Source organism: Antechinus flavipes, chromosome 2 (genome assembly GCF_016432865.1).
Source record: "Antechinus flavipes isolate AdamAnt ecotype Samford, QLD, Australia chromosome 2, AdamAnt_v2, whole genome shotgun sequence".
Lineage (NCBI taxonomy): Eukaryota > Metazoa > Chordata > Mammalia > Dasyuromorphia > Dasyuridae > Antechinus > Antechinus flavipes.
The window spans coordinates 20,707,705-20,730,848 of record NC_067399.1 but is presented as its reverse complement, the minus strand read 5'-3'; the positions used below and the strand labels follow the sequence as shown (position 1 = coordinate 20,730,848).

The 23,144-nt window shown below is 35.6% G+C and overlaps 1 protein-coding gene across 6 annotated transcripts in view; it reads left to right on the top strand.

The window, feature by feature from the left end:
- Window positions 1–23,144, top strand: part of ALMS1 (ALMS1 centrosome and basal body associated protein) — a 110,473-nt gene that overhangs the window by 6,344 nt on the left and 80,985 nt on the right. For 5 of the 6 annotated variants that reach the window (XM_051974259.1, XM_051974258.1, XM_051974256.1 and 2 more), the window contains exons 3-4: window positions 11,147–11,342; window positions 21,926–22,040. In XM_051974259.1, the coding sequence (XP_051830219.1) occupies window positions 11,150–11,342; window positions 21,926–22,040 (308 nt within the window). In that variant the 5' untranslated portion in view covers window positions 11,147–11,149. Of the gene's footprint in view, window positions 1–6,048; window positions 6,356–11,146; window positions 11,343–21,925; window positions 22,041–23,144 lie in introns of those variants that run through there. The other variant, XM_051974257.1, reaches the window with a different exon arrangement.

Genomic DNA, 23,144 nt, shown 5'->3' with positions numbered 1-23,144 from the left:
CCCTGATTCTTGACCAGCCAGGGTTTGTGCTGGGAGAGCCCTTCTGACTCCCTTTCCATGTAACTTAAATTGTCCTCTCGTGGAACTATGTGCTGCAGCCTGGTGAACTCTTGTGGCTCCTTTCTTAGAATACCCAAGGGTCTGCAGGCTGACCCGCCTGTGTTGGAAACCTGTGCTCCTCTAAGGTCCATTTCAAATGGTAGTTCTTTCTCTCCCTCGATCATCTCACCCGGAGCACTTGTCTCGTGTCTGTGTTGTGCGCTTATGCCGGTTTGTTTCACGTTTGTGTTTCGCATGCCCTACGAGATGGATGAGCTTTCGGAGAGCTGGCCGTTAGTGTGTGCTCTAGAGAACACTCATGTTTGTTGTTTTGTCTGATTTATTTAAAATGCTGCGTGAGGCCGTCCATGACAATTTCTAGTTCTTGTGATTCCTGGCAATAGAGCGATTATCATGTGGACTTTTTCCTAAATGATCTTTATCTGCGTTGTCAGTGTTTTAAAAAAAACTTCTTGGGAAACACATGTTCAGAAAAGGAGGTGGGCCGATCGTATGGGGGAGGAAGAGAGAACAGGTAGGGAGGTCAGGTGGTACCATGATACCCAGGAGTGCTGAAGGCCCAGGGCCTGCCTTGTGGGGCAAAAGGGGCAGGAATCCTGTGGGATGAGAAGGTGCTGACCTGTTGGAGGGAACACCGGCACTGATGTGTTCATAGACATCATTGAAGTAAAGGAACATTTTCAGGTCCCTGTCAATAGACAGCAAACATTTTTGGGCCCTAATGATGTCTTACCTTCGTCCAGTTTGTGAAGCAATTTCTTTGCAACAGCCCTGTGAGGCATGCAACATATGGGGTATTACTTCCATTTTACAGGTGAGGAATCTGAGACTCATAGAGATTAAATAACTTGTAAATGGAGATTAAATAGATTGTAGATGGTAGACCTGGGATTTGAAACTAAATTTTAAAATTTTAGTGTTCTATCATACACTATGTTGCTTTACACAACTAGACCTTAGTTTGATAGGATTTAAGAGAATAGATATCTTTATATATTAATCAGTAGCATTCTAGTTAATATAAACATCTGGAGAGGACAGTAATGGATTATTTTCAGAGGTCTTGGAGTTTATCGTAATTTTCTTTTGTCTTTGATGCACTGATGCTGTTTTCTTCCTTACTAGAAGTGTTTGTCATGTATGGTCTCTATCCCTGAATGACATAGTCGGTATGTAATAGACAGAAAAATCGAAATGTCCAATGAGATTGTATTTGTAGGCTGTTCAGTGCCTGCTCATAGCAGACATTTAACAAAGTGCTTATTCCTTTCCCCTTCCAATTTAAATATGACTTAATTAAAGGCAGTAATCTATAGTTCAGGATGGAGATCTTCGATGAAACGAACTGTTGTCAATTGAATTCAAGTCGTCTTTTTGCCTTTTTCTTTGAACATTTTAAGCAAGGCCTTTAGGTAGATTTTGGCTCCTTTAATTAGCCGAGCCCCACATAGGACTTTTCATCCCAGGATTGCAAAGTGATTTGCAGAAACATCCTGACTTTGGTGATTGGCACAGTGGCCTTGTCAGACCTCACAGGGTTTTAGAAATGAATGTCCACAGTACTGACGAAGGTAGAAGCCAGCAGGGAGTGGTGATTAGGTGAAATGAACCCCTTTGAAACAAGGTTAAGACAGGTTCTATTCTAGTCATGAAAGTGATTTTCAAGACCTCCCAGATCTTTATTTCAATGGCATTAAATAACATGTGGATAAAATGTATTTAGTGTATAGTATTTGTGTTTAGCTGAAAGTCTGTGATGTTTTCTGATCAATTGTCCTTGGATTTTTAACCTCTAAATTGACTTACAGTAGAATTTTGGTTCCTATACTTATTCTGAAAGCCTCAGGTGTAGGAGCCATCTGGTTTGGGGACTGTATCTTAAAGAGCACTTTCTACTCATATTCCACACCCTGTACCAGCTGCTTCCTTGATTTTGAATGCAATTGTAGGTGTTGACATTAATCTCTGAAGCCCATTGTGGTTTGGGACTTCAGTTACCTTAGAGATCTGCCTGGCAAAGATGAAATAACAATTCTGGCATTGGAGAAGGAGGAAGAATAGAAAGAAGAGAAAATAAATTCCAGAAAGGGTTAGGAAGGAAAAAAGGACAGAAAAAACCTAGTTCTTCACCGCACATTTGTGTATTTTTTTGGTTAGATAGCAGTTTTAAAAATTTTCTTTTTAAAAAGATTTTTATTTTCAAAACATATGCATAGATAGCTTTCAACATTCATCCTTGCAAAACCTTGTGTTTCAATTTTTTTCTCTCTCCCCTAGATGGCAAGTAATCCAATATATTAAACATGTGCAATTCTTCTATATATATACTGTATTTTTTTTTTAAGTGACTGAGTTAAAAGGGATTTATAATTGGACAGATAGATAACCTCAGAAAATCAGTCTCCTTTAACTATGGATAGTATGTGAGTAAAACTAAAATTCTCCTGGGAGAAGAAAAAAAATGAAATGCTATTAACATTATTATTATTTACTTGCATGAATTGATTTTAATCATGTTTTCTTTCAGGAATTTTTTTTTTTCCCTGAGGGTTATTTACTTATAGTTTTAAACTTTTTTCTTAGAAACTTCATTGCTTGGGCTTTCTTTGAGGAAGCCTTTGTTTTATTTGCTTGGTCTTGTGTGATAAAAATTTGGGTGTGGGGAAGATATGATTTGACCTGTAGAGTATGAATGCTTACAGTCTTCAATTTGACAGAATAAAATAACTTTGCTACCTTCTTTTTCAGTGAAGTAACAGAAACAGGTTTTTCATGTAGCAAATGGGTTCAGCCCCATATCTTCTGCCTAGCAGGGGTTCTCCTTGGTAGGCATTATAGGAAACGATGTGCTGTTGCTTATGTAATAGAAGTTTTGAAAAGTCTGATTTTTTTCTCTCCAAATTTTTTCACTTAGCACAAAAATGCTTTTAAGATAGTTATTTCAATTTAGGAATTTCTGAGTTGTATTCATTATTACTTGGCTTTCACTGTGCTTTCAAGTCTAGCAATTGATATTTTGCCATTTGTTTTATGAAAAACAAATCAATTTGTTATAATGCTTTTGGGGGATAGGACTACTAGGATCTCAGAGTGTTAGTATCAGAGAGTACATATAGTTTAATCCCTTCATTTTATATTAATCCCTTCTTTTTATAGATGAAAAACCTGAAATCAAGAGGAGAAGTAACCAGGCTAGTGTGGTTCATTTATTAAATAAAAACAAAAAAACATAAATAGAATGAATAAATAATGTGTGCATTAAAATGTAAGATAATATTATATTTTAAAATAAAAGTCTTATGTGGCCCACAGGGATCTTTCTGTATAGTTTAGTGGCCCTGTTCTTTGTGCATTTAGACAGGCATTTTAGGTTTTAGGTGGTGAAGGTGGTAGGTGATGATGTTGAGTGATGGTTGTGATTGGAAAGCAGGAGATGGCTCCAAGAGAGGCTGTAGAAGCAAATTCATTAGCCCTGGTGACTTCCTGGATGAGGAGAATGAGAAAGAGAAGGAAATGTGGTGGAGGCCCGAAGGGGTCCTTTCATGGGGTGGTACCCATGGCATCGATGTCACAAGTGTTTTTTGAACCCTGTTCTTTAATGTGTAATGAGCCAGACTTCTGTCCCATTACATATTGAGTCTTCCTTGTTTGGATTGTTTTCCCAAGTCCAGCCTGGACCCCTAGGTTTTCAGTGCAGGTTAAATTAGGCACATTTCTAGGTTACCCTCCCTTTTCCTGCCTTCAGAGGGATTTTGCCTTTTTTTAATATTTCTGGTGTTCAGCACAGTGCCTGGCATATAACAAGTGCTTAATGAATGAGTTAGAGAGTGGCTCCTTCCTTAGGGAGAATCCTTCTGACATCAAGACTGGCTTGGCCTGGAGTCTTGTTCCTATCATTATTTGCCTAGGGAGCTGCCATGATGTAATAACATCCTTCTTAGAGGTGATTTTGTTTTGTTTTGTTTGTTCAGTGTTTCAGTCGTGTACAATTCTTCATGACTCCATTTGTTTTTTTTTTTTTTTTTTTTTTACCCTTGCTTTCTTCAGCTTATTTTATAGATGGGAAAACTGAGGCAACAGGGTAAAATGACTTGCCCAGGGTCATACAATTAATAAATATCTGAGGCCAGATTAGAGCTCAGGAAGATGACTCCAGGCCTGGTACTCTGTCCACCGTACTAGTCTTGTAGCCTCAGGTTGATCTGTGAAACTTCCATTGGTTTGATTAATCTAGTGATCGATCAGCAATTATTTATTGAGCACCTACAGTACGCATCTAATAGGTGATTAATAAAAAATTGTTTAATTGAACTGCCTCCTTGTTTTATTTACTTCTTTTCTTTTTTAAATTTTGAGTTCCAAATACTTCCCTGCCCCCCACTACTTCCCCACTCACTGAGAAGGCAAGTAAAATAATATCAGTTACACTTGTGAAATCAAACAAAACATTTCAATATCGGCAATATTGGAAAAAAAAGAAAGCAAGAAAATTATATTTCAGTTTGCATTCATTTTGATTCTCTTTCTGAAAGTGGATAGCATTTTTTCATCATGAGTCCTTTGGAATTGTCTTGGATCATTGTCTTGATAATCGAGGAGCCAAGTCTTTCGTGGTTGATCATTATTACAGTATTTGCTATTACTCTGCACAATGATCTCCTTGTTATTCTCACTTTACTTTGCTGTTCAGTTCATGTAGATCACAAAGATCTTCCCTAGTTTTTCCCTTGTTTTTCTTAAGATATAATAATAATTCCATTTATAGTCATATGCTACAACTCGTTCAGCATTACCCAATTAATGAGCAACTCCTTGGTTTTCAGTTCTTTGTTACCCCAAGAAAGAGTTGCTATAAATACTTTTGTACATAAAGATGTGTTTTCTTTTTCTTTGGTCTCTCTGAGTTACAGTTCTAATAGTGGTATTAATGGGTCAAAAGGTATGCTGTTGCATAGCTCTTTAGGCATAGTTCCAAATAATTGAACAGAGTGATTGGACCAGCTCTATTGACAGTTTATTAGTGTATTTTATTTCCCCTCATCCCCACTAACATTTGTCATAACTGATAGGTGTGAGGTGATATCTCAGTATTGTTTTAGTTTACATGTCTCTAATCAATAACGATTTAGAGCATTTTTTTAATTTGACTATAGATATCTTTGACTCTTCTGAAAATTGCCTATTCATATCCTTTGACCATTTATCAATTGGGGAATGGCTTTTAATCTTAGAAATTTGATTCATTTTCTTTATCAGAGAGACTTGCCCTTAAACATTTATGATATTTTATTTTTTGTGGTATCTTTTTGCAAAATGTAGTTTCCCAGATTCTCTCTCTTAATTAGTTCTATTTTTTGCATTTGCTTTATCTAAGATCATGATAGCCCTTTATTTTAACTTTGTGTTTCAAGTTTCTCATACATTTTCCTAGCCACTTCTGTGGACGTTACATTCACATTCAGTTATGTTTACTAACTGTATTTCTCTTCATCCCATTTTCTTCTACTTATTCTTCTCTCTTTATCTTATCTTCCCTCAAGTCTTTGTTCTGACCACTGCCCCTTCCAGTCTTGTCCCTTTTATTATTCTCTTTCCCCCACTCCTTTTAAAAATTTCTTTCCCCCTCCTATTTCCCTATTTTCTATACCTAGCTGATCGTATTTATATGTTCTTCCATCTTTGAAGCAATTCCAGTGTGAGTGAAGTTCAAGCATTGACTCTCATGTCGTTCCCCCTTGCCATTCCCTTCCCCCCAGTATGAAAGCTTTTCCTTCCATACTACTTTTATGAGAAAAAATTCCTCATTCTGCCTCTCCCTTCTCCTTACTCCCAGTGTATATACATCTCTCTTCCTCATTCTTTAATATATTTTTTTGAGCTTTTCCCTTGTAGATGCCTAATAATAACTGCCCTAATAATGACAAAGTTTTGGGCATTGCATATCTCATCTTCCCAGAAAGGAATGTAAATGGTTTAACTTTATTGAGACACTTATGACTACTCTTTCATGTTTACCTTTTTATGCTTTTCTTTAGTGTTGTGTTTCAACAAAAATGAATGTTAAAATTATCTTTACATGTATTTGGAAAAATAAAATATTATTGAAAGAGACATAAAAGCTCGCTGAAGAAAATAAGAAAATAATTCCTTAAAAATTATGCAGGAATTTGGCAAATGGAAGCTAGTGACTCCATGAAGACATCCAAAAGCAAAAAGCCAAAAGAATATTTTGCAAGAAAAATCAGACCAAAGGGGGAGAAAAAGACAAGAAAGAAGAAAACAAACAAAAAAAAAGGTGAAAATATAATACTTTAATCTACATTCATTCTCCATAGTTCTCTCTCTGGATGCAAATGGCATTCCAAGTGTTTCCACTGTTGTTGAGAAGAGCCAAGTCTATCACAGTTGATCATTGCATAATCTTGTCACTGTGTACAATGTTCTCTTGCTTCTGCTCACTTCTTTGTGTATCTTTCCAATTGGTTTAGTCTGCTTTTTAAGAAGTTCTTCTTCAGTGAATTTTTGCGCCTTTTTAGCCAATTGGCCAATTCTGTTTTTCATTTGTTTCTTTACCAAGCTATATCAATTCTTTTATTCACAATTTTTTTACATCATGCTCATTTTTCCCTCAACTTTTCCTCTATTATTTCTTTAACTTCTAGGAATTCTTGCTGGCCTTGGGTCCAATTAGCAATTTTCTTTGAGGCTTTGCTTGTAACTATTTTCACATTATTGGCTTTTTCTGAGTTTATATCTTGATCTTCCCTGTTATCCTGGTGGCTTTCAATGGTCCTTTTTTTTTTTTTTTCTTCTGTTTGCTCATTTTTCCAGCCTGTGTCTAGACTTGGAATTTTGTATCAAAGTTGGGTGATAGGGTTAGGGAGGCAATGTTCTGAGCATCAGGCTTTTTCATGTTGCTGTTTTTCAAATTCGTTCCTCAGCCTCTCTGTGCTTTGTACATACTTGGTGCTTAATACATGTTTATTGAATTGAATTGGTTTCTTTTCCTTCAACAAAAGTTTTAGTGTTTTCCATAAAATACTTTTGGAGGATCTTATTTCCCTTCCCATCCTCCAGCCTGTGCCCCCAAGAAGTTTTAATCTCTGTTGCAGTGGAGTAGATGATGATTCCCCTCATTGTTTGCATAATTGAAAGAATACTATAAATGTGTGCTACTTAAGAGAATAAAAAAAATGAAAATTTCTTTATCATTTATTTTGATATGTTAGGATGCTTGTTTTCCTAGAAAAGAATTCTGATTAATTCTCAAAGTAATTATTTTTCTTCCACTAGGCTTAGTATTGTGCCTACTTAAAAATTTAGAACTGCTTCCATTTCCATTATAGGGATAGATTAGAATGATAAATTCTGGTGGTTGCACTTTACTGCATCTAGCAGTTAATACCTTAGATTTAAGTGAGTATAATTAAGAGAACCGTGTCCCTTAACTCCAAGTAGATGGACTTTAGGGATCAGCCATCTAATCTGACCTCTTTTCAGTACTGAAGATGAAAGGTCTGTTAAAGGTCTTATTATTAGTTGGTGACAGGACTAGACTTAAGACTCTTTTTTTAATTCCCATTTCTGGTATTTTTAATTAATTGAAAATTATCATCCATTATCCGTATAATTTTAGTTGTTCCTTCCTGTATGTAATATTACAGAGTACTTTTAACTAGCTTAAGTAACTTATTCCTCCAAGCTACTAGCTTCTGATGGAATGTTGAAGAAATGAGGGGAAAAGCATAGATTCAGGAAACCATAGCTCTTTGAGCTTGATTTCCCTCCTTGGTGAAATTAATTTAATTATTTGGCAATTGTTTTGCATTTTGAAAGGGAAATGATGATCCCTTGGAGCTAGTTTTTGCTTATTAAGAAAAACTTGCCAAACTCAAAATAGGGCTCTTTGATCAAGGAAATGAAGTAGAGAGAATGTATCTGGATTTCAGCCTGATTTTGGCTGAGGCTTTGATGTGGAGAGGTCTGGCTGGGGTACTTATGAAGTCAGATTGGCGGGGGAATGGAGTTCTAGGTGGAGGCAGGAGCCCCCTGCTAGGACTTCTGGAGCTTCTGGCCTTCTTCCGGCCTTTGTTAGGCCTTGAACCCAGAGGGCTTTGTTAGCCCATCCTCCTGAAGCACAGGGAAGGAGAATGGGGCAAGGAATAAGCAGAAGCAACATAACTGGCTAGAGGAGTGGATGCTGGGGGGTAAAGGGCAGCTTGGGCCATCTGCTTGACTTTGTGGTGGTGGTAGAGAGTCATTAGTCCTCCATGACCTGTGGACTCCACACTCCCTTATGCTGTGGTGAATGACTTTCAAGAATGACTTTCACCCATTCAGTTGATATTGTCATCTTTTTTGGGATTAGCGTTTTCCTTTTTGATGATGATACAACTTGTCTGAAAAGTTCAGGCAGAGTGACTTAAGTTATAGAACCCAACCTGGAGCTGATGACCAGTGTTGTACGGTCTTCTGAATTCCATTGAACATTGAATATTGAGATTCAGTCCTGAGAACCCTCTTACCTTGGATCTAACTTTAATTAGGAAGTTTGATACTTTGAGCACAGGGCCACCTTGTGTTTGGCGTCTTGCTCACAGTAGGAGGTAGCCCTACCTCTTCTTTCCAGGCAACAGCCTGGTTTCCTGGACTAGCAATGGGCCTGGAGGCTGCCCCCCTGTTCTGTTCTGTTGCTGAGCCATGATGGAGGTTTCAGTTGCTGATCTGCTGGGATTAAGAACTTCTTACTGGCTTTTCCGAACACTGAGGTGGGTTGAGCTCCCCTTTCACCCCAGTAAGACTGACCTTTCTTGAAGTTCTTCGTATCCAATTTGAGTTGGAGACTGGTTTCATTATGTCATTCTTTTCAGAGGCTTGGTTCCATGTGGTTTTTGAGGAAAGTGGGAGAGCTTGAGCAGCTTCCTGGCTTCACCCTATTATCCTGATTCTGTGGAACCTATGTGGTTTTCTGGCCTGACTTTTACAGTGTTCTACTGCCTTTAAGTGATATCTGTTAATAAAATATTTTTAAGATTGACTCAATTGTAAAAATTCAATTTCTCGGAATTGCTACTAATTGTAAGAGGCATCAGGTATAGTGGACAAAGCCCAGGGCTTAGAGTTAGAAAGATTTGGGTCCAAAACCTGTCTCTTCTAGTTATTTATCTTGGAAATGTTGTTTAACTCCTAACTCAGAGAAAGGTTGACATCAGTTTTGGTGGAGGGAGTTCCTTTCCTGGAAGTATTTCATGCACACACCAAAATTGTGTGTAATACGTGGATTCATGTAACATAAAAAAAATGACAACTTATATAAAGAAATGATGAATTTAGAGAGAGAGAGCAAGAATTGGAATTCTTTTTGGTGTTAGATAAGAAACCAGCCATTACCCTCCAGGAAGCTGGAGTCTAGCCAGGGAGATGACATGTGTACAGAGATAAAAGTCTTATGCAGATTTGAACAAGTTGAAAATACACAGGAGAAGGGGAGGTGTTGTGATGCATATGGCTAGAGGTGGGAAGAAAGAGTTATTGGAGCCATGGCTGGTCTAGAGAGACATCCCTCCCAGGAAAGGGCAAAAATCTTAGTTAATAGGGTCTGAATTAAAGCATATTCTATAATGCTGATGTCAGGAAGAATTGATTCGAAGCTGAAGTGTAACTATTGAACATCAAAGTTTATATGTGATGAGGTTATCCTTTGTAGCTAAAATCTTTGAGTGTGTGCTACAGTAGAATGTTGTAATGAATATCTTTACCAAAAATTTGTTCATTAAGAAATACTTTTCCATGAGTTTTAACATACGGTCTCTCAGCATTGTGACTACTTGGCACCACAGTGGACTTCAAGTTGTGCTTATCCAGTCTGCCAAGTGATAAACCAGGTGAAAAGAAGTATTTGCAGCCAAGTCAGAAAGAGGAAGGCATCCCCTTCAAATCACCTGTCCTTTTTTCTCTTCTTAATTTCTGGATATTTTGATGTGGTTAATTGTGAGGCAACTACTGACTTTATTTGAGGAGGTTTTGGAATTATATGAGGTGCAAAGGGTTTTGGGATATTAAATTTTCACTATTCTTTAATATCAAGAAAGAGGAATAATGAATTTTTTTTTTTTTTTTTGCTATCACTTTAGTATGCTTGCATCAGCTTTAAACATGGGCAAACCTATTGATAGAGTAGAACAGAAATAACTGATTGAACTGAATAAGAAAGGAGTCAACTAGGCATAGTGGAGCCTAAAGGAGAGGAAGAATGGTGGTGGACACAGAAAAGTCTAATTACTCAAGTCACTTTTTTTTCCCCAATGATTATAACTTTTTATTGACAGAACCCATGCCAGGGTAATTTTTTACAATATTATCCCTTACACTCACTTCTGTTCCGACTTTTCCCTTTTCTCCCTCCATCCCTTCCCCCGGATGGCAAGCAGTCTATACATGTTAAATATGTCACAGTATATCCTAGATATACTATATGTGTGCAGAACCGAAGAGTTCTCTTGTTGCACAGGGAGAATTGGATTCAAAAGATAAAAATAACCCGGGAAGAAAAACAAAAATGCAGACAGTTTACTTCATTTCCCAGTGTTCTTTCTTTGGGTGTAGCTGTTTCTGTCCCTCATTGATCAATTGAAACTAAGTTAGATCTCTTTGTCGAAGAAATCCACTTCCATCAGAATACATCCTCATGCAGTATTGTTGTTAAGGTATATAATGATCTCCTGGTTCTGCTCATTTCACTCAGCATCAGTTCATGTAAGTCTCTCCAGTCCTCTCTGTATTCATCCTGCTGGTCATTTCTTACAGAACAGTAATATTCCATAACATTCATATACCACAATTTATCCAGCCATTCTCCAATTGATGGGCATCCATTCAATTTCCAGTTTCTAGCCACTACAAACAGGGCTGCCACAAACATCAAATCACTTTTCATGAATCTTGATGACAGTGGAATTAGAGAAGGTAGGTATTTAGGGGGTTGCACAGGTGAGTATATGGATGGCTTTATTTGAACTTTTGAATCACGATGTGTATTTAATAATTATAGTGCTTTTCCCTCTTAGACTTTTTTTTTCTTTTTAAGAGGATGGAATCTTGGCAGCCCCTTAAAGTAGAAGTGGAAAGTACCCACAACCTGCTTACATCTGCGACCAGGCTCAGTATGAGAAGGGAAGACAGTGATCTGTCTGAATTGCCCTCTGTGGAGGAGGGAATGCTGATTATATCCGAAGAGGATGGAAAGGAATGGGCTGGAGAGGCTTCATGTACCCCATTTTTAGGTAATTCTCATATATAATGGCTGCTGCTGCTGATTACAAATACAAAAATGATGAAGCTTCACATTTTTTGTAGGGCATGTTTTACTTTCAGAACATTTGATATCTGTTCCCCTTTGAAACATTTTTATTAATTACAAACTAAATTTTATATCCTCTCAAATCCAAATACTTGCAAACTGTTAAATAAAATAGTACCAAAAAGTGATTGTGAATGATTACATATGCAAGCATAACCTCTTAACCATTTGTTAAAAGGAAGGAAGAATGGAGGGAAATAGACAATCAGTTATTGTAACTGAATGTATATGGAATGAAATCACCCATAAAATACAAAAGGATAATGTAGTGGAGTAGAAAGCAGGGTCCAACAATGTGTTTTGTATTAGAAACATTTGAATAGAAACACATAGAAAAGAAACATACATAAAGATTCACAGAGTTAAATAAGGAACTATTATGCTTAAGCTGACAAAGTGGACTTAAGCACTCTGATTGGTGTGACCAATGATGGCAGAAGTTTTAGATGAAATGTACTACCCCCTTCTGACTCAATGGAGATAGACTCAGATAATAGAAGGAAATGTACTTTTGTATATGGCAAACATGAGAATTTATTTTGTTTGATTATACATATGTGTTATAAGAGTTTTGTTTATTAATGTGGGAGAAAGAAAAAAATTAATTCTTGTTAATTGACAAAAAGTAAAAAGTTACACTAAAAATGAAAAAGTCATGTTTTAATGACTGGGAATATTTTTTCTTGTGATTGTTTATTAAATTGATTATTTATATCCTTTGTGAACATATCTTTTTTGTTATTTTATATAGCTTTTTATTTTTTCAGATATATACAAAGATAGTTCCCAACATTCACCTTTGCAAAACCTTGTATTCCAAATGTTTCTCTCTTCTTCCTTCTTTCCACTCTCTCCCATAGACAGTGAGCAATTTAATATAAATTAAACTTGTGCAATTCTTCTAAACATATTTCTGTATTCATTATGCTACACGGGCAGATCAAAAGGGGGAAAAAGCCCCAATCCCCTCTGCCCAGACCTCAAGCAAACAACCAAAAACATGAAAATACATTATGTTGATCCATATTCAGTCTCCATAGTTTCTCTCTGGATGCAGATGGCAGTTTTCATTCCAAATCTGTTGGAATTGCCTTAAATCACCTCATTATTGAAAAGAGCCAAGTCTAGGGGCAACCTGGGTTCAGGAGGACCTGGGTTCAAATCTGGTCTCAGACACTTAACACTTTCTAGCCATGTGACCCTGTGCAAGTCACTTAGCCCCAATTGCCTTAGCAAAAAAAAAAATAAAAAGCCAAGTCCATCACAGTGAATCATCACATAATCTTGTAGTTGCTGTATACAAGGTTCTCTTGGTTCTGCTCACTTCACTTGGCATCAGTTCACGTAAGTCTTTGCAGGCTTTTCTGACATTAGTGTGCTCATCATTTCTCATAAAATAATAATAATCCATTACAGTCAGCCATTTCCCACCTGAGGGGCAACCAATTTCCAGTTCTTTGCTGCTATAGTAAACGTCTTTTAAAAGCCGAAGTTGTTTAGCTTTTTCTTTCTTCCTGCATTTGTTTCCCTTTTTCTTTTCTCAGTTTCATTCTTTTAGAGTTTCCAGTCCTTGTCTGACTTCTGCTATAGAATTTGAGTTCATAAAATCCTACCTTTTTTTCTTTTGAACTAGTTTTCTCAAATCCATTGTACATGTCAGATTTTGCCTGTTTTTTTCTCCTCTGTCATAAATTATAGGAAGAAGAGAGTTTTTTCCCTTCTTCCTCTCCTTTCCCCAAGTTCTTCTTTATTTTGATCTTAACAACTAATACCTTCCTATTGGGGAGAATCAGATCCATTACTGGTTCTTCCATTTTTTAAATGATGAAATGACTATTAAGGTTATTTTGTTTTTGGCACAGAGAAAACTTCAGTGGATTTCTGGATTATTGAAGGCCCCTTATCACTTTGCCAGCCTTGTTATCTGTTTCTTGAACTCACCTATTTCTCTTTTCTGTCAGATGATCTCTCACACACACATACTGTAGGATTATTGTAACTTCACTTCAGTGCTCTTTCATTTAACAGGAAAAAAACTAATACATTTTAAATATTTTAAAGTCAGTAGACAAATAGGATTATTACTCAGAAGTTCCTAAAACTAATCAATTGTTGTATTTACTGAATAATACAGCTTCCTGGGCTGTGAATTCCAGGTGTTAGATGCCATGTCCGGCCTCCCTTTCACATTTGAGGGATACTTACCTGTAGATTTTACCTTCTTGTTACTTGAATTTCAATCCATGCAACTATTTTTCATGCTTTCCTCATTTTAAATAATTTTAAAATTTACCCATCTTGGAAAATAGACAAAAAAACTACATTTTTTAATTTGGAAGAGATAATCATTTCTCTTTTTGAGCTGTTAAATGAAGTTAGAAATTTGTTGGACTATTGTTTTATTACTGAATTGGCTAACTTTCATTGATGGATGAAGCAAGATAAATACATTATTTGTTTCTCAATTTTCAAATTGTTTAATTTATGAGGAAAGATGCTACAGAATTATATATAAATGATCTCTGGTTTTATCACTAACTACATTGCTTACATAGTTCTTATTTTTAGCTGCAATAGATAACTGAATATCATATTCTCTTTGACTAATCTTAGTCAGAAATACATTCTCTTTTTGAGGCTTTGATGGGGCCTTTTATTTGTAAATTACATTTTATATTGTTTTAGAACTTAATTTTTTGAGTACTTGTCTGCTAAAAAGAGAACAAGAACAAATTCAAAAGCAAATTTAAAGCCAGAATTCAGAAAGAAAGACAAAAATCATGTCATTTCTAAAGATAGAGTTTAAACTTTAGAATATTAAGAGGCACCTGATTTTTTGTTTTTCTAAAGAAAAAAAAGTCACTCATTTAAGCTGTATTGACTCAGAATAACTAAGATACAGGCTAATAAATGTTAAACAGGGCTTCTATTCATGACAGTGAGTCTGTGTTCTTAGTATTGGGTGATTTTAAAGTGCTTCCTGGACATCCAGTTTATGATGATTGAAAAGCAGTTGGAAATGTTTGATTGGAGAGATCAGGGCTGTATAAATAAATTTGGGAATCAATCAATATAGCTCTGGGAACTGATGAGATCACCAAGTGAGAAAGAGAGCAAATAGAGAAGGGGGCTTATGACAGAAAGAATCTTGTGGGATATCCACAGATAGTGGGAGTGATGTAGTTGAAGAATCAGCAGATTGAGAAGAAACATTTAGACATATTGGGGAAAAAAACTGAAGTGCCTCATTAAAACTTATAGAGGAGAGAATATAATCAGCAATGTCAGAAACTGTAGAGAGATCCAGGAATATCAAGATGGAGAAAAGGCCAGGACATTTGGCAATTAAGAATTCACTGATGATTTTGTAGAAGGCAGTTATAGGTGAATGATAAGGTTAGAAGCCAGATTGGCAGAAGATTCATAAGAGAATGTCTGTAGACAGCTTCTCAAGAAATTTAGCTGACAAAGGGATTTAGGGTCTATTCTTCTTTAAGTACTTGGTAAAATTCACTTGTAAGTCCATGTAGATCTATTTTTCCCCCCTCATGGAACTCGTTTAAAACTTAATTCAATTTCTTTTTCTCAGAATTATTTTAGTATCCTTGTTCTATTTCTGACTAAAATTATTCAAAGAGAATATGATATTCAGTTATCTATTGCAGCTAAAAATTCTTGGGTAATTGATATTTTTTGTAAATATTCACGTATTTCATTTAGATTGTCATATTTATTGACATATAATTGGGCAAAATAACTTATAATGATTTCTTTTATTTCCTTTTTATTGGTTTTGAATTGATCGCATTTTTGGTTTTCGTTTTGTAAAAGTCAGATTAGCTTGTAACTTATCTATTTTATTGTTTTTTTTTTTTTTTAAAACACAGCTTCTAGTTTTATTAGTTATTTTTTTTTCTGAATTTTCAGTTTTGTTAATCTCTCCTTTTTTTTTTTTTGCCTTAGGACTTCTATTTTGTTGTTTAGGTGAGGGTTTTTACTTTGTTTTTCTAGGGTTTTGTTACTGTCTTTTAGTTCATGCCCAGTTTGTCAACCTATTCTTTCTCTCCTTTATTTAGAGATATAAAATTTCCCTTATGTATTGCTTTAGCTGAATCTCACAATTTTGGCATGTTGTATTGTTGTTTTCTATAGTGAAATTACTGATTGTTTCTATGATTTATTTTTTGATTCATTCTTTAGATTAGATTATTTAGTCTGCAGTTAGTACAATCTATGCTTCAAAGGTCCTTTCCTTAATGTAATTTAAAAAAAAAATTCCTTTTTTTTTAAACAATAGCTTTTTCTTTTTCTTTTTCTTTTCTTTTCTTTCTTTCTTTCTTTTTTTTTTTTTTTTTTTTTTTTTTTTTTTTTTTTTTTGCTGAGGCAATTGGGGGTAAGTGACTTGCCTAGGGTCACACAGCTAGGAAATGTTAAGTGTCTAAGGTCAAATTTGAATTCAGGTCCTCCTGACTTCAGGGCTGATGCTCTTATCTACGGCACCATCTAGATGCCCCAGCTTTTTATTTTTCAGAATAAAAGCAAAGATAGTTTTTAATATTCATCCTTGCAGAATCTTGGGTTGCAAAATTTTCTCCCTTCTTTCCCCTACTGTCCCTTAGACAACAAGTAATCCAATACATGTTAAACATTTGCAATTCTATACATATTTACACATTTATTATGCTGCACTCAATCAGATCATAAAGCAAAAAAATGAAGAGAAAAAAAGGCAAGCCAGACTTTATCCAACTGAATATAATTTTTACATTGTGGTCAAAAAAGATGAATTTAATAATTCTTTATGTATGTTTTAGGTAGGCTCCTAAGTTATAATGTTCTTTTGTTATTTGACATAGGCTTTCTCTCTTCCTGCTGAGATTTTTTTTGGGGGGGTACAGGAAATAAACAGAAATGCCTGTGGTTTTTTTGAATTTATCGTATATCCTTTGCTAAATTTATTGTTGAAGTTCAATTTCTTTTTAATTGATTTAATTGATTGTTAGTTTTCAAAATACACTATTCCCAAAAGCTAGTAATTTTGTTTTTTCTTTCTTTATGCTTTTCCCTCACTGAAAGTTTGGAATAGCTTCTGTGGGAAGTAAACTAGGGGATCACTTAGGGAGGACTGCTGACTTTGTAATGTACTTGATGTTCCTCTTTATGGGACTTCTAGCAGTTTGTGGGTAGGATAGAGGAGGCAGAGACTTGGTAAGAGAAGAGCAGTTCTTGATGTGATCTGTGAGCTCTGGGGGTACCACAGGCTCTCAGGAGCCTTCCCAAAATGTGGCACCCAGGACTGAAGAAAGTCTTCCTCATGTGTTCTGGAGAGAATGTGCACTTGGGAACTGTTCTCACACCTCTTTTGGATCCTCTCTCATTTAATGCCGAAGAAAATCTCTTTTAATTTTTTTGACTGTCATTTTATCTTTCCTTTCTTCCATGTTATTAGTGAAATCATCCCTATCCTCCCAGTCTCTTAGGCTTGAGATTTAGGAGTCATCCTCACTTTTCACTCCCTTCTCCCTTCATCTCTCTCTCACCCCTAGACTCCCCAGCTTTAAGACTTGTTGAACTCTCCTTTGTAACTTCTCTTGATTATGTCCCCTTCTCTAGTCTGACATTTCTCAACTCTAGTGCAGGCCCTTATCACCTCAAGTCTGGATTAGGATTAGGCTACTACAGAAGCCTACTGGAGACCTTTGTGGGGGGAGGGGTTGAAGTCTGCATGCCCCAGTCTAGCATCCCTCCAGTCTGTTCTTCATTCCACTGCGAAGCTGATCTTTCTAAGATGCAGGGTCTGACCATGTCGCCTTCCTACTCTATAAACTCCAGTGGCTCCTTGTTACTTCCACAATCTTTCTATTTGAAAGTCTCTCTTTGGCTTATGAAACCTGTCATAACCTAGCTCCTTCCTGCCTTTTCAGTTTTTAGGTATTTGTTTTGCTGAACTATTTATTTTTCCTCTTTAATTTATATTCTTAAATATAATGGATAGATGACTCTGTGTGGAGAAAAGGGAATGAATATGTTGAAAAGAAAAGTGATGTAAAAAAAAAAGATTGATAAAAACTTTTTAAAAGTATTATCTATGAAGAAATTAAATTCATCTTTAGTTCTGAAAATGTGATTTTTGTACCAGAACCCACAAGTAGTTATACCTAAATGAAATGAGTTTTATCACTCATGACTATTTTGTTAAAATCAAAACAAGAAAATTGCAGTGAAATAGAAGAATGACTCATAAGGTCTCTTTGAAGGGTAAACAAAAGAACCTGAAAAGTTATTTTTGTCATATTCTCTAAGGCAACAGGAAAAAGTTACAAGGGAAAATTTGATCATCTCATATTACAAGGCTCAGGAGAAGTGTTTTCAAAAAGCCTTTAACAAAATTGTGGCAACTTTTTTTATAGGTACATCTATAAAGGATGAAATACATGAGCTATTCAAAAAAGAAACTAACCATTATGGCAGAGGTCTGTATCTTTCTCCAGATCCTCATGACTTCTCAGACATATCCAAAATAGGAATTTCATAGACAAGAGTTAAAGCAGTTATAATGGTCTCCATGAGCTAAAATTCTAAGAAACTTAATGATGTAATAGTTAATAACAGAGATGGCTAATTACTAACAATGCTTAGCCAGAAAACTGAGGAATAGAAGGAATTAGAGCATATATTATTGTGTCTGTGGTTTCACCAGGCCTGAAGTAAATGGATTTGGCATCCAGTTGAGGCTAGTTCTCTTGTCTCCTCTTTCCTGACCCCTCAATAAGTTACTCGAAGACATAGCTGAGGTCAATGAAAAGTAGTTTTCCCAGAATAAGAGAAGGCTGAGGCAACTTGGTCCATTCCTTGGGGAAACTACCATCAGAGGGGAAGGAGGCAGAATAAGAAAGTATTTCTATACAAGTAAAACATTTTGAGATAGGATATGTAGAGACAATGTAGGATTGTAGGCCTCACAGATGAAAAGCACAGTTAAAACAAATCATCACCCAATAAATAATACAATTAGATTATTCAGAATTTCTGAATGCTAAAAACAAAGTGTTAATCAAGAGAATTCACAGATCACCTCCGGGAGAAATCTCGAACTCCTCTTGAATTATACCATTACAGTGATAAACAAGAAATTCTTCAAGTGAGTGGTGGGGAGGGTTCTTCCAGAATAAAGGAAAGCAAATTTAAATAGCAAAAGAGCATTCAGCACCCACTAGAGACCACAGGAAAAAATGAAATAATTTTTCCAAATACCAAAGGAGTTTAAGAGTCAACCCAAGGTGCCATGTTCTGTGAATCTGAACCCAAAGATTAGTGAAAAAAGAAAGACATTCAGGGAAGAAAAGATATATAAAATATTCACATAAAGAATACCAGATGTGAGCAATTTATTTGCTTTGCAGACACCTGACAACAGAAATACAGGAAAAATAAATACAGCAACTAAGGAAGGTGCAAAAATAAATATAAAATAGTTTGCTCTCAAAAGGGAAAAACAAATCCTGTACAAAGAGAAAGAGCAAAAAGAAAAGAAAGGAACTAGTGGATGATTTCTTTCTAAACTTCAGAAAGAAACAAGAATGAATATGGACTCTTAATAGAAGAACTGAAGAACATGCCTGAGAAGCTATGGAGTAATTAACCTCATTATACCCTGAGATGTACAGGTGTTTTGTGGGATTAAACTGCAGTGTAATGGTGGATCAAGGGGGAAAGGGAAGGAAGGAGAAAGAGGAGATATTGTGATGTTCCTTAAGCTAAGAAAGGAAACTTCTCTAGTGTTTTAGGAAGAAAAGGGCCAACAAGAGAGTGGATGAAGTGACAAAGGGAGGGATCGAAAGGGTGGGAATGTCTTGAGTCAGTGATGGGAAGTCCCATAGAGACCCAAAGATAGTAGACAGTTGTGAAATGGGGAACCTTATGATGGATGTAATCTGCAGGACTTTTCAGCTTAGTAAGACCAGCCCAGAATTAGGCTTTCACAAACAGCATTCCTGCCTTAGGAGAAGGCGAATCAGAGCAATAGGGAACAACTTAGATCTGGAAGAGTAGGGAAGCATGGGCCCAGGAAGGAGAGTTCTTGGCACAGGGGGAAGCAAAGAGTACTGTGGAACTGTGTCAGGGATATAAGAAAATTCAGACAATAGAAAGGGAGAGAAATAAGGTGAAATGACAATAAAACCAAGGAAAACAAATATAATTAACAATACTATGCATAGTCATATGTTGACAAAATAGAACATAGAAGAAATACTATCAGAAGTATAAAATACTCAAACTAACAGATAAACAAAGATCTTAATCAAATTTCAGAAAAGGAAATAAAACCAGCTATAGAGGAACTGCCATGGGGAAGAAGGGCTTCTGGTTCTGATGGAGATGCTTTTTTATTATTTAGCATATACTATAATAATGAAAATTTAAAAATAATAATTACTACTAATACTGTACCAATTGATTAAGAATACGTTCTGCCAGATTCCTTTAATGAATAAAAACTAACCTTAATGATATCCAAACCAATAAAGGATAAGGAAAATAAGGAGAACTCTAGATCAGTATCATTAGTGATATTCAGCCAAAAATTTTAAATAAAATTCTGTCAAATAGACTACTCCAAATTATGCAAGAAATCTCAGGGATGTTGATTCAACATTAGGAATTGGGAAAAAACCAACACAATCATGTTAAAAACAAAAACAAGCAAATCTATATGATTAATCCTAATAAATGCAGAAAAATTCTTTGGCAAAGTATAAAGCCTCCCTTATACTAAAAACCCTCAATAATAGAGGCATAGAGGAATCTTTGTTCATAAAACATTTCTTCAAACCAAAAGAAAATAAAGGCATAAAGGTGAGTAAAGAGGAGATAGAAGTCTCATTTTGTTGTTAATTTCCTTAGATAGTCTTAGGGAACCAGCAAAGATACTGAGACCAAAATTCAAAGCTTCAAGTAAACCCTCAAAAATCAGTATTTCTATTAACAACATCCAAGGGGGCAGTAATTCAAAGAAAAATTCTATTCCAAATAACTACGCAGTGCCTCAGATAGCTACCATATAATAGAAAGGACTTGCATGGATTCATTCAGAAAGTGTACAACCTGCAATTGTAGTAGTATTCAGTCCTGGCTTTTGATTTGCCAATATAATAAAAATGACAATATTACCAAAATTAAACTATAATTTTTATGCTATGCCAGTCACAGCATCAAAAAAATACTTTATAAAACTATAAGTTGATAATAATTCATTTTGAAAATTATCAGAATACAGAATATCAAGGGAGATAAAAGAAGAAGGAGGAGTAGCCTTACAGACCCTGTTTGGTAATGCAGCAGTCAACAGAACCATGGGGTGATGGTTAAAAAAATAGAGAAATAGCTCAGTGAAGGCCACAGAAGGGAGATTAGCTCCTGGGGTAGATGCCCATCTAGCCTCCTCCCGTGTAGACCCTGTCCTTTCTGGAAGAAAAAGCTCTTGAGCTTTGTTATTTAGATGTGTATTTCGTGAATGTTGTAAATAGAACCATGTCATGTTTCCAATTGAAATGATTATATGAAAAAATATGGAAAAGCTATTCCATTTTCATTCGTAATAATAATTTAAAATAGCTAGGCTCATCTCTTCTGAACATTCCTGTACCTGAGTTATTACCTTCTAGGCTTCTCTTAGCCTGTAATATACATATACATACGTACATGTGTATATGTATGTGTGTGTGTATATATATATATAATTTGTGTGTGTGTGTATAAGCACATTATCACTCCATTTTTAGTGATCCTGGACTGACATTCATATTGTCAAAAGAGTATTGGTTTTAAAGTGGTAGGAACCATTAAAGGACTTTACAGTATTTCAAAGACTGTTCAGCTCACTCTTGTTTAATTTTGGCCCTTGTTATTTACACTCTGTCCAAAATACACACACACACACGCACACATACACAAGTTCTCACTGCTATCTATCATGTGTATCATAGGCATCAGAATTTAGACTGAAAGCATTCTTTATTCACTTCATTTTTTCTATATATATAATTGAGAAAAACTCATTTCTTTGATTCTGGATCTTATCAGGAGGCTCTGTAATGTTCTGGGATTTACTGTAGCCAGCATAATGTCATCCTCAAACAGGAGCATGTGGAGAACTTCCCTGACCATTGGGAATTGACTGTGTGGTGTGTGTGTGTGTTTTACGTTCATATTGTGTTATTTATTGTAATATACTAATTCTGCTTATAATCAAACACATTGGCCTTTTTCTTTTTAGTTTCAAAATTGCTAGTTAAAAAAAATATGCTTCTTTTTCTGTTTTCAACTTAGTCCTTTTTGGATTGTAACAAAGCTGGATTTGTGGATCATGATTTTAAAACACCTTTGACTTTACTTGCCCAGAAAACATGTTATTTGGCAGGGTCGTGAGATTTATAAAGAACTGTTTAATTAACCAATAATCATCTGTAACATCTGTTAATATTCTTGTTTTATCCATCTTTTCAGCCACTGAGGACAGAAGTACCTCCTCCCGTATCCCATTGTTGGAATCATCTCTGACCCCCAGGGTTTGGAACGAAACTCTGTTTCAGCAGAATGAGTCGGAGTTCACACCTCTGAGGTGGGATGGCTTGTCTTAAAGCTCTTCTCCTATTTTTCTTTGCTCTTGTGAGCTGTGGATTTTCTTTAATGTAGATTTTTTAAAATAGATATTAACAAATTGGGCCTAAGAAAATATCTCAACATTTACTCAGTTATCATCTATTCTTAGAAAATAACCAGTTTAAAATATGAGAAGAAATAAGTCTCAACTTTAGATTTTAAGAAGAAAACAAAAAATTGTTTCTTTTCAGGTTTTCAGACTTTTCTTTGAAGCACATGTTGATTTTTTTCCCTATAAAACTCTTCCCTTCAAGCTTCATTCGATGACTAGCCTTGTGGCTCTTGAGGAGACAAGTGGAGTCATCTCCCTCTTTGCACCTGCTATTAAGTGTCCTTCTAAATTAGGAGGTGAATATTATTTAAAGTCAGGCTATCTATCCCCAGTGAATGTGGGCCTGCTAAGAAGTTGCTGTGAAGCAGACATCATTTGTTTGTTTCTCCATCCCCTTGGGGTACTATTACTCCTCAATGTCCTCCACATTTTGAAATTCCCTGCTCTCAAGAACCTTGAGAAGCTCTTAACAAAAGAAAATTAATCATGGAGAGGGTTCTATATACATTGTAGGCTTTGGATAGCTTTAGGTTGCTGCCCCCTGGGCTTTGACTACACAGGTTCAATGCATTTTTTTTTTTTTTTTTGAGTACAACACCTGCTTTTAGGAAAAAAATGAATCTGGGTGTATATTGTTATATTTCAGTAAAGTATATTTCATGTTCTTGTAAGATAGTAAATGAATTAATGTTTCCTTTATGGAGGAATCTTGAGAATTTTAAAAAATAGGATGATTATTTTGGAAAGAAGAAAGAATAGATTAAACAATCTCTGGTTTTGTCCAACTTGAGATTCTCTGTTTTGTGAAAACAAAAAATCATTATATACTCTTATAGTGATAGAAATTTTAGGTATTGTAATTTGAAGATTCATTTTGGATTTTTCTTTAATAGAGAGTTTAGAAAAATGAAACTAAGCATCCTGATTCCCTTGTTTTAGAGGAGGCCTGAAAGAAAAAATAATTTGTAGAGGAGCAGTCGCTATTTACATCATTTGTAAATGATCATCATC